This window comes from Melanotaenia boesemani, chromosome 14 (genome assembly GCF_017639745.1).
Source record: "Melanotaenia boesemani isolate fMelBoe1 chromosome 14, fMelBoe1.pri, whole genome shotgun sequence".
NCBI classification, from domain to species: Eukaryota; Metazoa; Chordata; class Actinopteri; order Atheriniformes; family Melanotaeniidae; genus Melanotaenia; species Melanotaenia boesemani.
This window is the reverse complement of record NC_055695.1, coordinates 19,158,954-19,174,632: the sequence shown is the minus strand read 5'-3', so window position 1 is coordinate 19,174,632 and position 15,679 is coordinate 19,158,954. Positions and strand designations below refer to the sequence as shown.

Here is a 15,679-nt window from a genome sequence, read left to right as displayed (position 1 = left end):
TAATACCATTCAGCCAATGTTATTTTTTTTTCTCATGAAATAAAACATGTCAGTAAACAAAAGGAAAGATTTGTAATTTATTTTTTTATTCACAACTGATATCATTTTCCTTGCAAGATCAAGTATCACGGATGAGGTGAAACAGGCTTTGGAGGAAAGTTCATTTCGGTGCACACACAAAAACAAACCAGTCCAGTAAATTATAATTCATATGTACCACACAGTTATTTCTCTTGTGTTGGTAATTAAAAGGCCTTTCACTGTTACCATGGTGACGGGGGATAGGGTCCACAGGTCATGCAGTATTATGAAAAATAAGGACAAAAAGCAAAGCTAACAAAACAGATAAACATCATTAACCTACAATAAGAAACGGTCAAGGCAGTGCTGTAGTATTAATTTTAAATGTAATCAAGAACATTTTTGCCTTATTCTTCTTAACAATGTGTGTTCCACCCATTTTAAGACTTCCAGTGTTTAAATACTGCAGCGTTGGCTTGACAAATCAAATCACACCTTTGCTGCTCAGTTGCAGGTCCAACTCATTGTAACTTGTTTCTACAGATAAAATGATTAATGGGGGCTGACACAAAACACAATGTTCTCTGTTTAGATAAGAAAACACAACTTCAGCAACAACCCCCCCAAAACACTCACATGCTCATGTCTTCTTCAAGAGTAAACTTAAAATTCTAAAGCGAGCACCAGTGTGGGCTTCAGATGAACCCAGTCATCGTCTTTTATAGTTTGAAATATCCCGTTTTCATCATCAGTCCTTGCTGCTTTAGGGGAGGAAGTGTAACACAAAGAAGGAATTTTACACTTAGCACAAAGCCTTTTTGTACAGAATGGGGGTTGCGGTTTTAAGAGATCAATAACTCTTTCAAAGCACATAAGTGCATGTGACTACTACATTAATAGAAGCTAGAAAAATGTTTACAGTAACAGGTACACTACCAGTCAAAAGTTTGGACACACTTAACCATTGGATGTAATGAGTAAGTGTGTCTAAAATTTTCAATGGTCCTGTAGGTGAACACAATCCTTGACAATAGCCTGGGTTAAACCGTGCTGTCAGTTTCTTCCACTAGCTGCCTGATTAAACACCACATTAGTTTGGCTTCTACTGATCCTCCTGAGAAGAGGGATAGAGTGACCACTTAAAAAAACCATAACTCAATAATATCTAGACCTGCAAGATTTGGAAAATCTCCACACCCCTCACATGGTAAAATAATGAAATAGATCAAACACAAGTTTACATGACAGACAAGACATCTGTGGAGAGAAAAATGATTCCTGATTATTCTGGTCCATGAGACCACATGGATAAAGTTGGCAGCAAGACAGGATCTGACATCATAGTTTGTGCATCCAGATGAAAGAAATGGAAGTGATTTTGCTGGTGTTAAGACCATCATGAGAACAGCAGCTCAGTACTGATTTGAGAGTCTTAATTTAAAGAAAGTATTACGGCAGGATCTGGAAGATAAAGAGTCTCAGTGGACCTTGACTTTGGGTTGGGTGATTCTACGGATAATGCTGTAGAGGACGCTGAAGTTCTGCAGAGAGACCACATGAGAAGAAACAGTTTATAACATGTTTCCAGACAGGACAGAAAACATACATATGATATTTAGAAAAAGGTGTCAAACAGGGATCTGCATGACTAATCATCAGCTAAACGATTAATCAAAACAGCACACAAAGTCACTGGTTGTTTTTAAAAGCAGCCAGAAGTAATCACATCTCCTCCTGACCTCTGTTTGGAGGTCGAAGCAGGAAAATTTAACAGTCGTTTCTGTCAGAGTTTTTACCGATAGCAGAGGCAACGTACCAGAGCAGCACGGTTACTAAACCTTCACAGAAAGCAAACAGACCACATAGAAAGACGAGGAAAATAACGGGTTTGTGTTGTAGCGAAATGCTACTGTGGGCACAGAGTTTGGTTCACCTAACATAGCAGCCACCACAAACGCAGCCAGCCCAGGTTCAATCCTGACGTCTCCCTGACCTACGTTCTCATCTATCTGCTGAACAATGAAACAATGAACACCACTAGAGCCCACACAATGTTAAAATAAACAAAACAAAATTAAACAAACAAAAAAACACTTGTTTATGGAATACACAATATACAAATAACATGTCAAGTGTTTTATAATTTCACTCGGGAGATCATATTTTTAAATTCCATTATTGATGACGTCACGGCTAAAAGGCCTGACTGGTAGACTTCAAAAATCACCTAAAATGCCCATCCCTAGTATTAAAATATGGGAACCATTACCCAAAAAAGCAAAATAATTCTGCAGTAGCTCTTTCAGTTCATGTCTTAGAAAACTAGACTGATAGGCTGGATTACAGTAAGATGAGTTTATCATCTACCCTACTGCCTTTCACATATATACAAAGCTCCCCAGTGGCCTAAAGGCGGATTTATGGTTGCACGGCTTCTGCGTCACCACCGTAGGCGCTGCGTAGCTCCGCAGAGGCTCAACGCGCACCTCTTCCAGACTTGACGTGCACCCCTGCTATGCAGACGGTTATGCAGAGGTACACCCTTGTGACTAGTCAGTTTGGGATCATGTGTTGCCAGATATCTGGCTCTTCTTGCTGAATTTCTGTAGTAACCACTGTTTTTAAAAACAATAACCAGTGGATCAAGTTGATGAGAGGCTGATTGAATTATTTATTAGTTTTCTTCCACAAGCTAATAAAGACATTGAACCACACAGGACGCCATTGTTGTTTTAAAACAGAAAATACATACTGGAACTGATTTGAACCATCAAAAGAACTCCGACCTGGTGAGTTTACCGGCTGATATCACCACTGCTGCCACCTTCAGGTTAGGAGGAGAAACTGCAACACAACACCAAAATGACGCGCACCCCCCACGCTCGAGTGCGAGAGCAAACTCACCAGCATCAGCTACACCGTGACCGACCGCAAGCAACGGCGCGTAAGATTAAAAATTCACCTTAATGCAACACAATAAACAGCATCACAAACTGCAGTGTCTTTAAAAAGTCTGATAACAGCCACAACATTAAAACCTCTGATAATTGTCTAACATTGCTTTAGTGAGTGTTACTGCCGTTGCATGAGGGCCATTTTGTCACTGTTAAAAAAACTATTTATTTAGTTTAATAATTTTCAACAATAAACAAATTAAGTTAATTTTATATTTTGTTCTTCCCACAATATGATTCATTATTAAAATTGCAGTAGGTAAGATTCATAAGGATCTGCGTTTCATTTCTTGTGACTCAGAGTAACATGTTACAAGAGCCCATCTGATCAGACTTACAACTGAGGAGCCAGTAATCAGACTGGTCCTCAGTCACATTTCTGAAATGTGGTGCATGTTTGAACAGACATCAAGACTGCTGCAACAATGCAGGGACTTACTTGGATAGCCAGATACATCATCCCTAAGTAGGCTGAAATGCAGACTGCCAGCAGCAGATCAAAAATAGCCGGCTTCACTCTGACGGGGAGAGAAAATCACCAGTGAGATACAGAAAAGAAGTGACAATACCAAGCAAAGCCCAATCTTTACCACATTGTATTAAATGCACGCTGTTGTGAAATCTTAATTTGATCTTTACTTGAAGAAACTTAAAATTAATTGAACATGAATTAAAAACAGAAAAAAAAACTTTACAATAAGCAGCGGTCTCACACAAACAACTAACAGCCTATCAACATTGTGAATGGGCAAAAACGAGAGCATTTTCTGACTAGAGCAGCTTTAGTGAGTGAGCAGAGAAGCAGTTTTAAAAAAAAAATCTAAGAACAGGAGTAGATTTTACTCAATATGAAATAAAGAGCACAATAATTACAAACATTACCCCATTTTCATATATACTGAAAGGGTCAAAATAAAGCACGAGATGTACAGATTATAACAAAATAATATGAGATAGCATTAGCTACCATCCACACACAGCTTTAGAAAACAGGTTGACTTGAATATAATCTGTGTCTATCTGGACTGCCTACAACATATTAAGTCAGATATAATTTGTTTTAACTAATACACATCAAAAGCTGAATCACAAGTCAAAGCCATCATCACAGTCAACTTTTGGTCACTGCTGGCCTGTGTTTGAGAGCGGCTTGACAGGAAAGGGGTAAGACAACAGAGGATGAAAAAGGCCCCAGGCTGGGACTGGAATCTGGGCCAGCTGCATCACGGAGTTTCAGCCTCTATAGATGGGGCATCCACTTAACCAGCTGAGCTATCCAGTAACCTGAGTGAGTATGTCTTTTATGAAATCTCTGAAATTTGTTGACAAAAATAGAAACTGTCTTACTGATGGGCTTACAACTCTGCTTCCTGGCTCAACATTCACTCACAGCAGAATTATGACTACTGCATCCAAAAACTAAGTAGAAATAAAAGCTGTAGTAGCTGTTTTAACTTCTATATTACTTGTGTTATAAAAGTTCTGCAAGTTTAATTATATGGACCCCCGGTTTCCCTTGCCTGGACGTGGGTCACAGGGGCCCCCCTCTGGAGCCAGGCCTGGAGGTGGGGCATGGAGGTGAGCGCTTGGTGGCTGGGCCTTTGCCCATGGGGCCCGGTCAGGCTCAGTTGAAAGGTTGACATGGGCCCCCCGGGTGCAGTGTGAGCTGGGCAGCAGCCGAAGGCGAGGACCCTGGCAGTCTGATCCTCAGCTGCAGAAGCTAGCTCTATGGGCGTGAAACATCCCCTCTCTGGTGGGGAAGGAGCCTGAGCTGGTGTGCGAGGTTGAGCAGTTCCAGCTAGATATAGTTGGATTCACCTCGACGCATGGCTTGGCTCTGGAACCACTGTCCTCGAGAGGGGCTGAACCCTCTTCCATTCTGGAGTTGCTCGCGGTGAGAGGCGCCAAGCAGGTGTGGGCATACTCATTGTCCCCTGACTTGGCGCCTGCAGATGGAGGAACAGGTCCTGACTGTTGTTTGTGTTTATGCACCGAACAGCAGTCCAAGGACACTTTTTGGGGTCCTTGGAAGGGGTGTTGGAGCGCACTCCTTCTGGGGACTCCTTCGTTGTGATGATGGGGTGCTTCAAGGTTCACGTGGGGAATGACAGTGAGACCTGGAGGGGAGTGATTAGGAGGAATGGCCCCCCTGATCTAAATCCGAGTGGTGTTTTGTTATTTGACTTCTGTGCTCCTCATGGATTGTCCATAACAAACACCTTGTTCGGACACTCTAGTCCGCAGTTCGATGATCAACTTTGCAGTCGTATCATTGGACTTGCGGCCGCATGTCTTGGACATTCAGGTGAAGGGAGGGGTGGAGCTGTTAACTGATCACCGCCTGGTGGTGAGTTGGCTCAGATAGGGGGGAGGATTCCAGTCAGGCCTGACAGACCCAAGCGTGTTGTGAGGATCTGCTAGGAACATCTGGTGGAGTCCCCAGTCAGAAAGAATTTCAACTTGCATCTTCGGCAGAGCTTCAAACATGTCAACCATGTTGGGGGACATTGAGTCTGAGTGGGCTGTATTCTGTGCCTCTATTGTTGAGGCGGCCAACTATAGCTGTGGCCATAAGGTCGTCTGTGCCTGTCATGGCAGAAATCCACTAACTCGCTGGTGGACATCAGCAGTAAGGGATCCTGTCAAGCTGAAGAGGGAGTCCTATCGGGCCATTTTTGCCTGTGGGACTCAGGAGGCAGCTGATGGGTATCGGTAGGCTAAGTCGAACGCGCCTTTTGGCGGTCACTAAGGCAAAAACTCAGGCATGGGAGGAGTTTGGAGAGGCCAAGGACAATAACTCCGGAAGGCTTCTAGAAGATTCTGGTCCACCATCCGGTGGTCCAGGAGGGGGAAGCAGTACTCCATCAACACTGTGTACAGTGGGGGTGGGGGCTGCTGACCTCAACTCGGGATGTTGTGAGGTGGTGGAGGGAATACTTCGAAGACCTCCACAATCCCACCAACACGTCTTCCAATGAGGAAGTAGAGTCTGGGGACTCTGGGCATATCGGTGCAGCATCTGAAGTGTTGTAATCTGAAGTGGACTCTGCAACGATCTATCGTGAAGAAGGAGCCGAGCCAAAAGGCAAAGCTCTCAATTTACAGGTCGAGCTACATTCCTACCCTAACCCTATGGTCACGAGCTGTGGGTAGTGGCCGAAAGAATGAGACCGTGAATACAAGCGGCCGAAATGAGCTTTCTTCGTAGGGTTGCCGGGCTCTCCCTTAGGGATAGGGTGAGAAGCTCGGTGATCCGGGAGGTGCTCAGAGTAGAGTCGCTCCTCCTCCACATCGAGAGGAGCCAGATGAAGTGGCTTGGGCATCTGATTAGGATGCCTCCTGGACGCCTCCCTGGTGAGGTGTTCCGGGCACTTCCCACCGGAAGGAGGCCCCGGGGAAGACCCAGGATACTCTGGACGTACTACATTTTTCGGCTGGTCTGGGAATGCCTCTGGAAACCCTTGGACGAGCTGGTGAACGTGGCCAGAAGAGGGAAGTCTGGGTTCCCTGCTTAGGCAGCTGCCCCCGTTATACGGTTCCGGATAAGCAGCAGAATGGCTGTTGGGTGATTTCAGGTACTAAAAAGGCAGAATCTAAAACCACATACCTGTAAGCATTCATAGTCTGCTTCAACTGGTCATAGAATACAAACTCTGGATCCCTGAAGAAAAAAGTTAAAAGCTTTCATGTTATATTTGCCATTTCTTGATAAGTCCAACAGCATTTTCTGACTATTTAAGCATTAAATTCACAGGTTGTAGCTGAGAGATTATTTAATTGCAATTTTGAGATCAAACTTAAAAAAAAAAAACATTTTTATACAAGGTAAATGCTGCACATAGTGGCCGATACGTTTCTTCTTCTTGTGACTCTTGTCTTTACCTTTTGTCAGCTTTGACATAGTGTCTCTTGACGTCCTTAAGGTAACGTCCGAGGTGATACTCCAGGGTGGAAACGACATTGCTGTCTTTGTCAACCAGCTGAGCAGCTCGAGGCTGCGCTGTGAGCCAGTCCACTACTGCAGACAGATGCTCTTCCTGTACCTGCTGGCAAGAACCATAAACCACATCACAACAGACACATTTGAATGTACAGTGTCTGCAATAATATGCTAAAGGTTACTGTGAGAGGAAATTGCTGTTTTAAAAGTATAGAATTATGAAAGATACCAACTTAGTGAAATATACCAAATTGGTGCAGGCTGAGGTATTTTCTAAACTTCTTAAATTGTTAATAATACTGTACTGTATCTGTTTGAGCAAAATGAAATTAAACCTGAGACGTTTACTTTGCATCAGCCTGTTTTCTACTTGATTCTGGGAGTTTGTTTTTGGCTTCCAGGTAGGAGGACAAGGAAATGTAATGACGTACCATTTGTTCTGTGAATATCTGCAGGTCTCCAGGTGCTCCCTTTGCAGAAATGTAGACAACAACACAAAGGCTTCATTAGATGTAGAAAACCAGAGGACCAGTTGTTTCATATCTAGTTAGTTTCTCCATACCTTTTCTGTGAGGTTGTAGATGACCCTGGCGAGTGCTTCTGCTACCACCTTTGTGTTCCTACCTAGTTTCTTAACATCTACATGAGGCCTGTAAAATACAAGCAAGTTTGCAGACTGTTACATAAGAAACTCTCCAACAAGAAATCAGAAACCCTGAGCAAAAAGAATTGAAACCAAATACAGCGTCAGCGACTACAAAAATGTAGGTTTGAGATGAGAAAAATCAGACATATAAAAAAACATTTCTTAAAGGAAGAGGCAGACAGAAATGAAGAACTACAGGGGACAAGAAGACAGAAGAACCACACATCTAACATTAAATTATACCAAATAATAAAGAGATGAAAACCCACATCTGGAGGCTAAACTGATGATTTTTTTTTATTCTTTTTTTTTCTTTGTGTGATTCAAGTGGCTAGCAGTAATGAACCCACCCAGCAGGTGGCTCTCCCGCTCCGTGGCGAGAGGAGGGGGACACTGACCGCACGTCCATGATACTGGAGCGCTGAGCCGAGCGGTGTGAGGGCAGATGGGACAGAGTGAAGGCTGGCAGTCGGCGGATCCCAAAGCGCTCGTGCTCCCAGGCCAGCATGTCGTCAGCCAGGTTAATTTTCTTGTGGACCATTGAGAACTTGACCTCTGGATAGTGACTTGCAACCACCTGCAAAAAAGTGACAGCACACAGTTATCCAACAATCCAGTGTGCATTTATTTATTATGTTTTATTTTTTAAATAAGCACAATAGAATCAACTGTGTAAGCAGCACAACTCCTATTTCAGGCAAAAATGATGCATCTTAAACATGGAAAAATAATAACCATCATTATCTGCCATGTGACATGTTTGCATTTTTTGCAATTTCTAAGATTATAAATATACAAGACTGATTTAAATGACTACACAACAGAATCAAACATCTTGATTTGTACCATCTCCAGCTCTTTGAGCAGAGAAAACTGAGGCGTTCCCTCTTTAGGTGGTTTGGACACATGAAGGTGCAGCGAGTCACCGTTCCCCAGAGTGTCCAGACACAACACGAAGGCTACGTTGTCCTGCAGCAGACTGGAGTCTGTGGAGTAAGAGAAAAAGAAGCTGATAAATATGAACAGACAATAATAAATAAAGGTGCACAACCAATATCAATAAAGAGATATTACTTAATGTTATGTATTAGTATTTCTGTTCATGGTTTAAAAAGCGTTTACTATGACCTCTCTGGCTACTTTCTATGGAGAAATGTCTAATGAGTGTATTTAATTCCATTTGTTTTGGGTTTTCGGTGTTGGTCTGGATGCAAATATTTCCCAATCAGATGTTAAAAAAAAAAAATGGTATCTTATAAATCTCTGTGTTGGTTGTATCTATTACTGCACAGTACCTGTGTGGTCCAGATTGTCCTCCAGCCACCGTTTAGTGCCCTGGTAGTTAAACTTTCCTCCACCAGACACAAAGAACAGCAAGTTGTACCTAAAAGACAAAACACAATTTGTGTATGACAAATCTGTCATGTAAGACAGATGGACCAAAGATGTAAATAAATCAGCAAAGTACTGCCAAAGTGGCAAAAACGTCTTTATAAAACGTAGAAGTTCAACTTCAGGTAATTTTATTGTCTCCAAAAGGGAAACCTTGTCTACAGAAAGGTCCTCAAGACATTACATCATTTAACAATAAATCCACTCACATGCACCAAATATAACGAGCCGATAAATAAACCAATAGAACCACTAAGGAAATAAAAACCACTAAAATTAAATAAAAAAAGAAAACATACTGATTATAAATACCACAAATAAAACACTACACAAGATATGCTCACGCAATAAAATCACGAAAAAAATAAATAAAAGTAAAAAATAATATATAATAACCCTAAAATAAATAAATAAAAAAGAAATAAGATCACCTGTAGCTATTTAAAAATGCTATTGCACAAGGAACAAAGGAGGTTTTTAATGTGTTAGTTTTAAGTCTTGTGGTTCGACATCTCTGGCCTGAGGGAAGCAGTTCAAAGTCCTTATGCAAAGTGGGAGTGTTTATAACATGTTCCATCTTATTAACGGCGAGGTGCACAAACACATCAACATTGTTCTCAATAAGCTTTCAGGGCAGGGCACAAACCAGTGAGAAAGATAAAAAACATACCCTGGGCTTGTTACCGAGCTCAACAATCAATACTACGACTGATTCACATAAAAACCTGATTATGTAGAAAATGAGAGAAACTGAAATCTGTGTTAACTTTAACAAACATGCATGATCTTCATGTGTTATCCTTTTCACTCACGCAGCATGTGTCCTCTTGTATGTGTAGAGCTTTGAGAAAAGACGAGCAAGTTCCAGCAACATGGAGACCCCACTTCCATTTGAGTCTGCTCCATACGACAGCCACTAAACACAGCAACATACAAACTAATTACTTGGTTGCCCTCCTTTTTTTTTTTTTGGAATTACAGTGGAATTTCCTTAACTGTAACATTTGCAAAAATACATCATCGCTATATATATATATATATATATATATGTATATATATATATATATATATATATATATATATATATATATACATATATATATATATATATATATATATATATATATATATATATATAAAAATCAGGGTTTACTGATATTTGCTGAGAGAATATTTCAGCTGCTACATTTCTTTCATGCAATGCCAAAGCTGGAAAAAATAAGTTGTTAACATACTGGAGCAACACCAAAAGAGTCGTAATGAGCAACCATGACAATAGTGGGCAGGTCTTCTCCTCCGACCCCGGCCAGACGACCCTGAAAAACAAACCAAAGAGCCTGCAGTGAACACGGATATTCAAAGAAAAAATAATAAAGGTAAGTATTTGCAGCTTCCAATTTAGTTCATGCTTTCTCTCTGAATGCCAGTCAGCTGACTAAAACATTTGCATTTCTCCTGGTCTTAAAATAAATCCCAGTCTAGAAAGTCTTCAAGTAACATTTCAGTTGTGCTATCAGTCAGCACTTGAACAACCTTCAAACTTCAATCAAAGCTGTGAAAATCCTTTAGTGAACATTTAACTATCCTTTACTAAGGAACTGCAGGAACACAAAGTTTCTCAATCCTGGTGCATGTTGATTAATGTTTTTCGTTACACAAATAATTGAAGCTTGATAAAAAAATCAGAAAAAGAATAAAAAATTCAGCCTGTTATAAAGGATTAGAGCTATGCTATGTAAAGTGTGTCTGTTCAAATCCACAGCTTTAAGTACACACTACAGTGTTTGTACAGGAATTTAAACTCAACCTCATATTAAGAAAACAAAAACTGGAGACAGGGCTGATTTGTAGAGCTCTATTCTATGGTAAAGTCTTCACAAAATCCTCTGCAAGCAGGATTTTATGGTTTGTTGGTACATTGTTTATCATGAAACAATTCCAAGACTTGCATGGCAGCAGATCAGTGTCTATATGTTACACACTGAAGTGAAATGATAAATAAATAGCCATTTAATGAGAATTCATTTAATTATTTGAGTTTATCTCAGGTTTTTGACTGTGGGAAGACACTACATCTAATAGAGCTAAACTATGAATGCAGTATACTGAAGTCAAAGAAGTGACAACTTAACTTGAGCTAAGGCTGTGTGTACCAGCTGGATTATTAATCTAAAGTTCAGCATCTCACCTCTAAACTGGTGATGGCCCAGTCACTGATGGCTTTGCTCTGAGCTCCACTGGTTACCATCTGAAAGCCATTTGCTGTGGCTGTATGCAACAGCACTACAAAAACAAACAAACAAATAAAAAAACATCAATTACACAACCACAAACCATAAATGAATAGACCACATTTCCATCACAGGTGTCTAGCTAAAAAAAAAAAAACTGTCATCATACAGTCACTACAGCTTATGTGGTGAGTACCATGCAGGTCAGATATAGAAATACTGAGTCTCTACCTTCAGCTGCTGATAAAGAGCCCTGAGAGGATGAAGAAGTCAGGGTTTGAGTGTAGATGGACAGCAGCTCATCGTCCTCCATTGCAAAGTAGACAGGAACAATGGTCTCAGTAGCCAGCATCTCTGGCTCCAACTCCATGAACTGCTATAGAGTGAAGGGAAGAATAGCAGCTTTAATAAGACAGCTCTATTTGCCAGAATACCGATGGACTAAAAGTTAAAAGGGAAACTTTGGTGTAACCACTTTAAAGCTGTGAAATGCATCACAAGGAAAAATAATCTGTCACTACAGTAATCCTAAGAAAATGGTTGAATATTGTATAAGATGAGTAACTCATCAAATGCTGCCATTTTCCAGAAGATGCCCACTCATAAGGTGGGAGGTTTTATTAATCAGAACATTTGCATCATCCTTTTGTGAGATAATATTCAATCTCCTGGAAGAGTTAAAAATATTGCAACTCTTGGCATTGTGATAATGTTTTCTCTGAATACTTTAATCTGCTTCTAAATCCTACTAATCTTGGAAAAGCTGAGTGGGAACCCCTCAAAAATAAAAAAAAAGGCGCTTTCAAATAAACTGCAAGTTGGACCAACACTTGAAAAAGGACCGGATAACTGATTCTTGAATATTAACACTTGCATTTTACATGAAAATAAAAGGGGGAAATGTGCAGGAAGAAAGTTGAGACATCATTAACAGTGCATCATTACCTGTACTATGTCCTGCGGCATAGCAGACATGTTCTTGGGCAGGATGATGACCACAGCCCCTGCTGATTGCCGGAGAGCTTTCTGGTACTTTTCGTAGGAGAAGTCTGCTAGTTGCATCATAACACAGCGACGACTTAATACCTCTGCCTCAACAGTGCGGGCCTCCGTATTTAAGATGGCATTCCTGGTACCTTCAAAGATACAAGACATACGATTCTTCTGAGGTATTCATATAGCTGCCTGGGCTATTCAGTAGGAACTAGCAGGAATCAACTAAAATGTACATACAAATGATGCTGGTGAAATAAAGGGAAGATAACTGCACCCTTATATGAATTAGTTTCTTTTTAGATAATGGAATGATTAAGAATGGCAACATTTTTTAAGAGGAAATCTAAGAAAATTGGGCTATGACCTTTTCTTAAGCGCATTATGCAGCTTTTTTCATGCAAATTATATAAAGTAACAAATCCACACCAAAGAGTGTTTTTCTCTTTAACAGAAGATGCTGCTAACAAACAACTAGAAACATCTTACGAGCAGCTCATATCGCTACTCTTAGATGTACTTTTTGCCTATAACAATATTCATAGTTGTTGCTATTCACATTGAAAGGGAGACCTTAAATTGTCTAAATTTTCTGATTTTGATATTTAGCTGTCTCACTTATGTTCTTGCCAATTGTCAGGCTACTCCACATTTACTCAGCCATTGACTAAAGAGAATGCAGTCACAGTCAGCTAACACATATACTTGGTCAAATGGCCTTGAACGCTGAGTGACTATTATGATCATTACACTGCTGCATCAGTAAGAAGTTTTTTTTTTTTTTTTTTTTTGTCGTTTATTTGTTTTTTGTTTTCTTTTTAACCCTGCAACAAAGTGGGACAGCACGAAGGTTATAAAGTGATTAATGTTTGCGTAAGAGGTTGTTACAGTTTTCAGTAAGTGCTTTTCTGGGGGAAAAAAGTAGCTAAAATGTCTAAGAATAGTCTAAAAGGGGGAATAAATCTAGTTGGGGTAATGTCATCCTATAAGAGTTGCTCAGCTCAATGTCAGTATATTGATTAGGTGCAACTGCTTTTAAAAGACGGTGGTACCAAATACTTGTGTGTGAGAGATAAAAAAGTAGGGGGCTGGAATGGCACACTACATATTTAGGCAGCCCCCAAAGTATCAACACTAAATTGGAAACCCTGATACTATTCATGTTTTCAATCGTGAATGTGAACTTGCAATGCAGAAGGGTTTTTGTTGGCTTGTTTGTTTTAACTTATAAATAATACCTGTTATACTAAAGCACAATGAGAAACAAGCACCTGAGCTAAGTGAAGAATTAACCTATATTACTGTCTGCAAAATCTATGGAAGTTCAATAACCCCAGGTACTGTGAATACCAATCATAGTGGAATAACAGTAACATGATGGGTCTGGTCAAATAGTCTTGCTTAAGAAGAAAAAAACTGTCCAAGTGGCAGCCATGATAAGAGTGTTTCCTTTTTTGTCTTAGCATAAGAAACACTGGTCCTTTATGAGAGAAATGATCTAATTTCATCCCACAATTCCTTGAGGCTGTAAATTTCAGTGACAGTGAATATATTTATCTAGTCATGCTAACACTGAAAACAGGAGGAGGGCAGGAGAGCGTGAACAGACTGTAACAACTATATATTTTATTTACTTTGTACCACGTTCTTTCAATTTTAAACGGCTAGTTATTACAAGTGTTTTTCAATGAGGTCAAGGATAAAAAGGAAAAAGCTTAGGCAGACCAAAAAGACTTTTTTTTTTTAAGCATTTGACCATATCAAGTATCATTTTGGTTGATACAATCTAGCACAAACAAACAAACAAATAAACAAATATTTGACTTATCAGAAGAGAGTGGACCCATTCAGGAAGAAGAAACATAAAACAGTTAAAATGGAGCATTGTCAACATAAAAATTACATGATCAGCTACAGTAACATATACTGTGAGTTATTTGTTTTCTAGAATTTATTTTAATCAAGTCAACCTCCAAAGTAAGGCGACAAACTTGTTTCCCATCAGCTTGGCAATTGGGCAAAATGAATGGGATCAAGTAGGTATGAGGGGGGGAGAGGGTGGACATTTCTGTCAGAATGTGTTCCTCTTTCATGCTAACAGTTCATTTTATCATTAACTTTAGCTAGTTAATAATGAACACTTTCAGTCATTAAAGTTGAAATACAAATGAGGAGAACACTCACCCTTTAATAATATAGAAATGATTTATGCAGCAACTTCCCTTTTCAGACAAGAAAACGAGCTACTTGCCTACAGCCCAATTAACAAAGCTATGCTATATTAGCAGCTAGGTAGCTTGTGAGCTCCTTCGGTGTGACTGAAACGGTACCCTAATATTTACCGGAAATGACAGCAAGGCAACTAAGACCCAGCTGAAAGACACCTATAAATATTTTTTCCCAGGTCAATGCAACAATTCTAGCCTTTAATTACGGACGATACAAAAGTGGAACGCCTGGCTTACCGTACGGCTGCCCCTGGAGGTCGTACTGCTGCATGCGGTACACCGTGAACTCATGTGCCGCCTCGGCCGGGAGTGGGGACACCAAGATCAGCACCGCGGGGATGAAAACAATGAAGGTTAGGGGAAAAGAAGATTTGAACATGTTGTCAAACACCTCACTCGCCTCCTCAAACATTGTTGCGATTGATTTCGGTGTACAGCAAAGGACTAAATGAAATGTTAAGCAGTCACCGCTTTCAGCAACTGACAGCTAGCCACAGCGAATTCTAGTCAGGCAGATAGGTGGACAACATGTTTTCCCTGTATTTTAAAAAACAGAGAATATACCTAGATAACAGTCGGATTTTTAAAAAGAATGATAATGATGACAAAATATGTGTGGTACAAAGGGTAAGGTAAATAATTATTTGGAATATATTTATAGTAGAATAGCTGAATATTCAAACTTCGCTGGACTCTGGGTTCAGGGATCTTCTTGGACGACTATAATTAAAAAGCAGTATATGCCATTTACCGCCACCAGATGGCGTCCTGCACCAATGAGCTTGATGGAAACCCTGTTAATAATACTTGCCCAATGTTTGCCTGAGAACCCTGCTAGCAACGATTTAAAGGGGTAGTGCACTCTAAAATGTGTTTTTTGTTGTTGTTGTTTTTGTTTTTTGTTTTTTTAGCTGTAAACAACACAGTATTGCTTAATTGTGATGAAACCACTTGTATTGTTGATAAAATTGGTCATTTTTAAATTTCTTTAAAAAACAGGATTTTGTGGGAAAAATGGCACATAACGGCCCTTGCAGGGTATAACAAAGTTTTGTTTTTTGTGATGTAGGGCCGTACTTGAACCATACTTTGCACTTCTCTATGTCATTAGAAAACTGCGCCCACCAATGCATATAAACGGACTGACTAATACGGTTCTGGACCACCTTGTTCTTGTGAACCTGAGGAGATTTTGGAGGGGAAAAGTCTTCCATCTCAAATGGCACAATAGTCAAAACTTTTGTAAACGTTGTCACTAGTTAAACCTATATCCA

At 40.1% G+C, this 15,679-nt stretch overlaps 1 protein-coding gene across 4 annotated transcripts; it reads right to left on the bottom strand.

The window, feature by feature from the left end:
• Positions 1-64: 64 nt before the first annotated feature.
• Positions 65-15,087, bottom strand: ncln (nicalin). 4 transcript variants are annotated; one of them, XM_042005787.1, is made up of 15 exons: positions 14,643-15,087; positions 12,130-12,320; positions 11,416-11,560; positions 11,142-11,236; positions 10,189-10,269; positions 9,766-9,869; positions 8,857-8,945; positions 8,408-8,547; positions 7,912-8,138; positions 7,478-7,565; positions 7,347-7,385; positions 6,858-7,021; positions 6,583-6,636; positions 3,415-3,493; positions 65-1,562 (listed from the first exon to the last, which is right to left on the bottom strand). In XM_042005787.1, the coding sequence occupies exons 1-15, from the start codon at positions 14,815-14,817 to the stop codon at positions 1,500-1,502; spliced, it is 1,734 nt and encodes a 577-aa protein (XP_041861721.1). In that variant the 5' UTR covers positions 14,818-15,087; the 3' UTR covers positions 65-1,499. The 4 variants fall into 4 exon arrangements, with proteins under 4 accessions (XP_041861721.1, XP_041861722.1, XP_041861723.1 ...); XM_042005788.1 differs by having other exon boundaries at positions 6,858-7,018; XM_042005789.1 differs by having other exon boundaries at positions 7,960-8,138.
• Positions 15,088-15,679: the final 592 nt, after the last annotated feature.

What these genes read in the sequence shown, in the direction of transcription:
- ncln (XM_042005787.1), bottom strand. Translation starts at nt 14,817, where the DNA reads ATGTTTGAGGAGGCGAGTGAGGTGTTTGACAACATGTTCAAATCTTCT. An exon ending in GGGCCATCACCAGTTTAGAG is followed by an intron (nt 10,270 to 11,141) that starts GTGAGATGCTGA and finishes TTTGTTTTTCAG; the next exon opens with GGTCGTCTGGCCGGGGTCGG. An exon ending in AGATATTCACAGAACAAATG is followed by an intron (nt 7,022 to 7,346) that starts GTACGTCATTAC and finishes GGTTCTTGCCAG; the next exon opens with CAGGTACAGGAAGAGCATCT.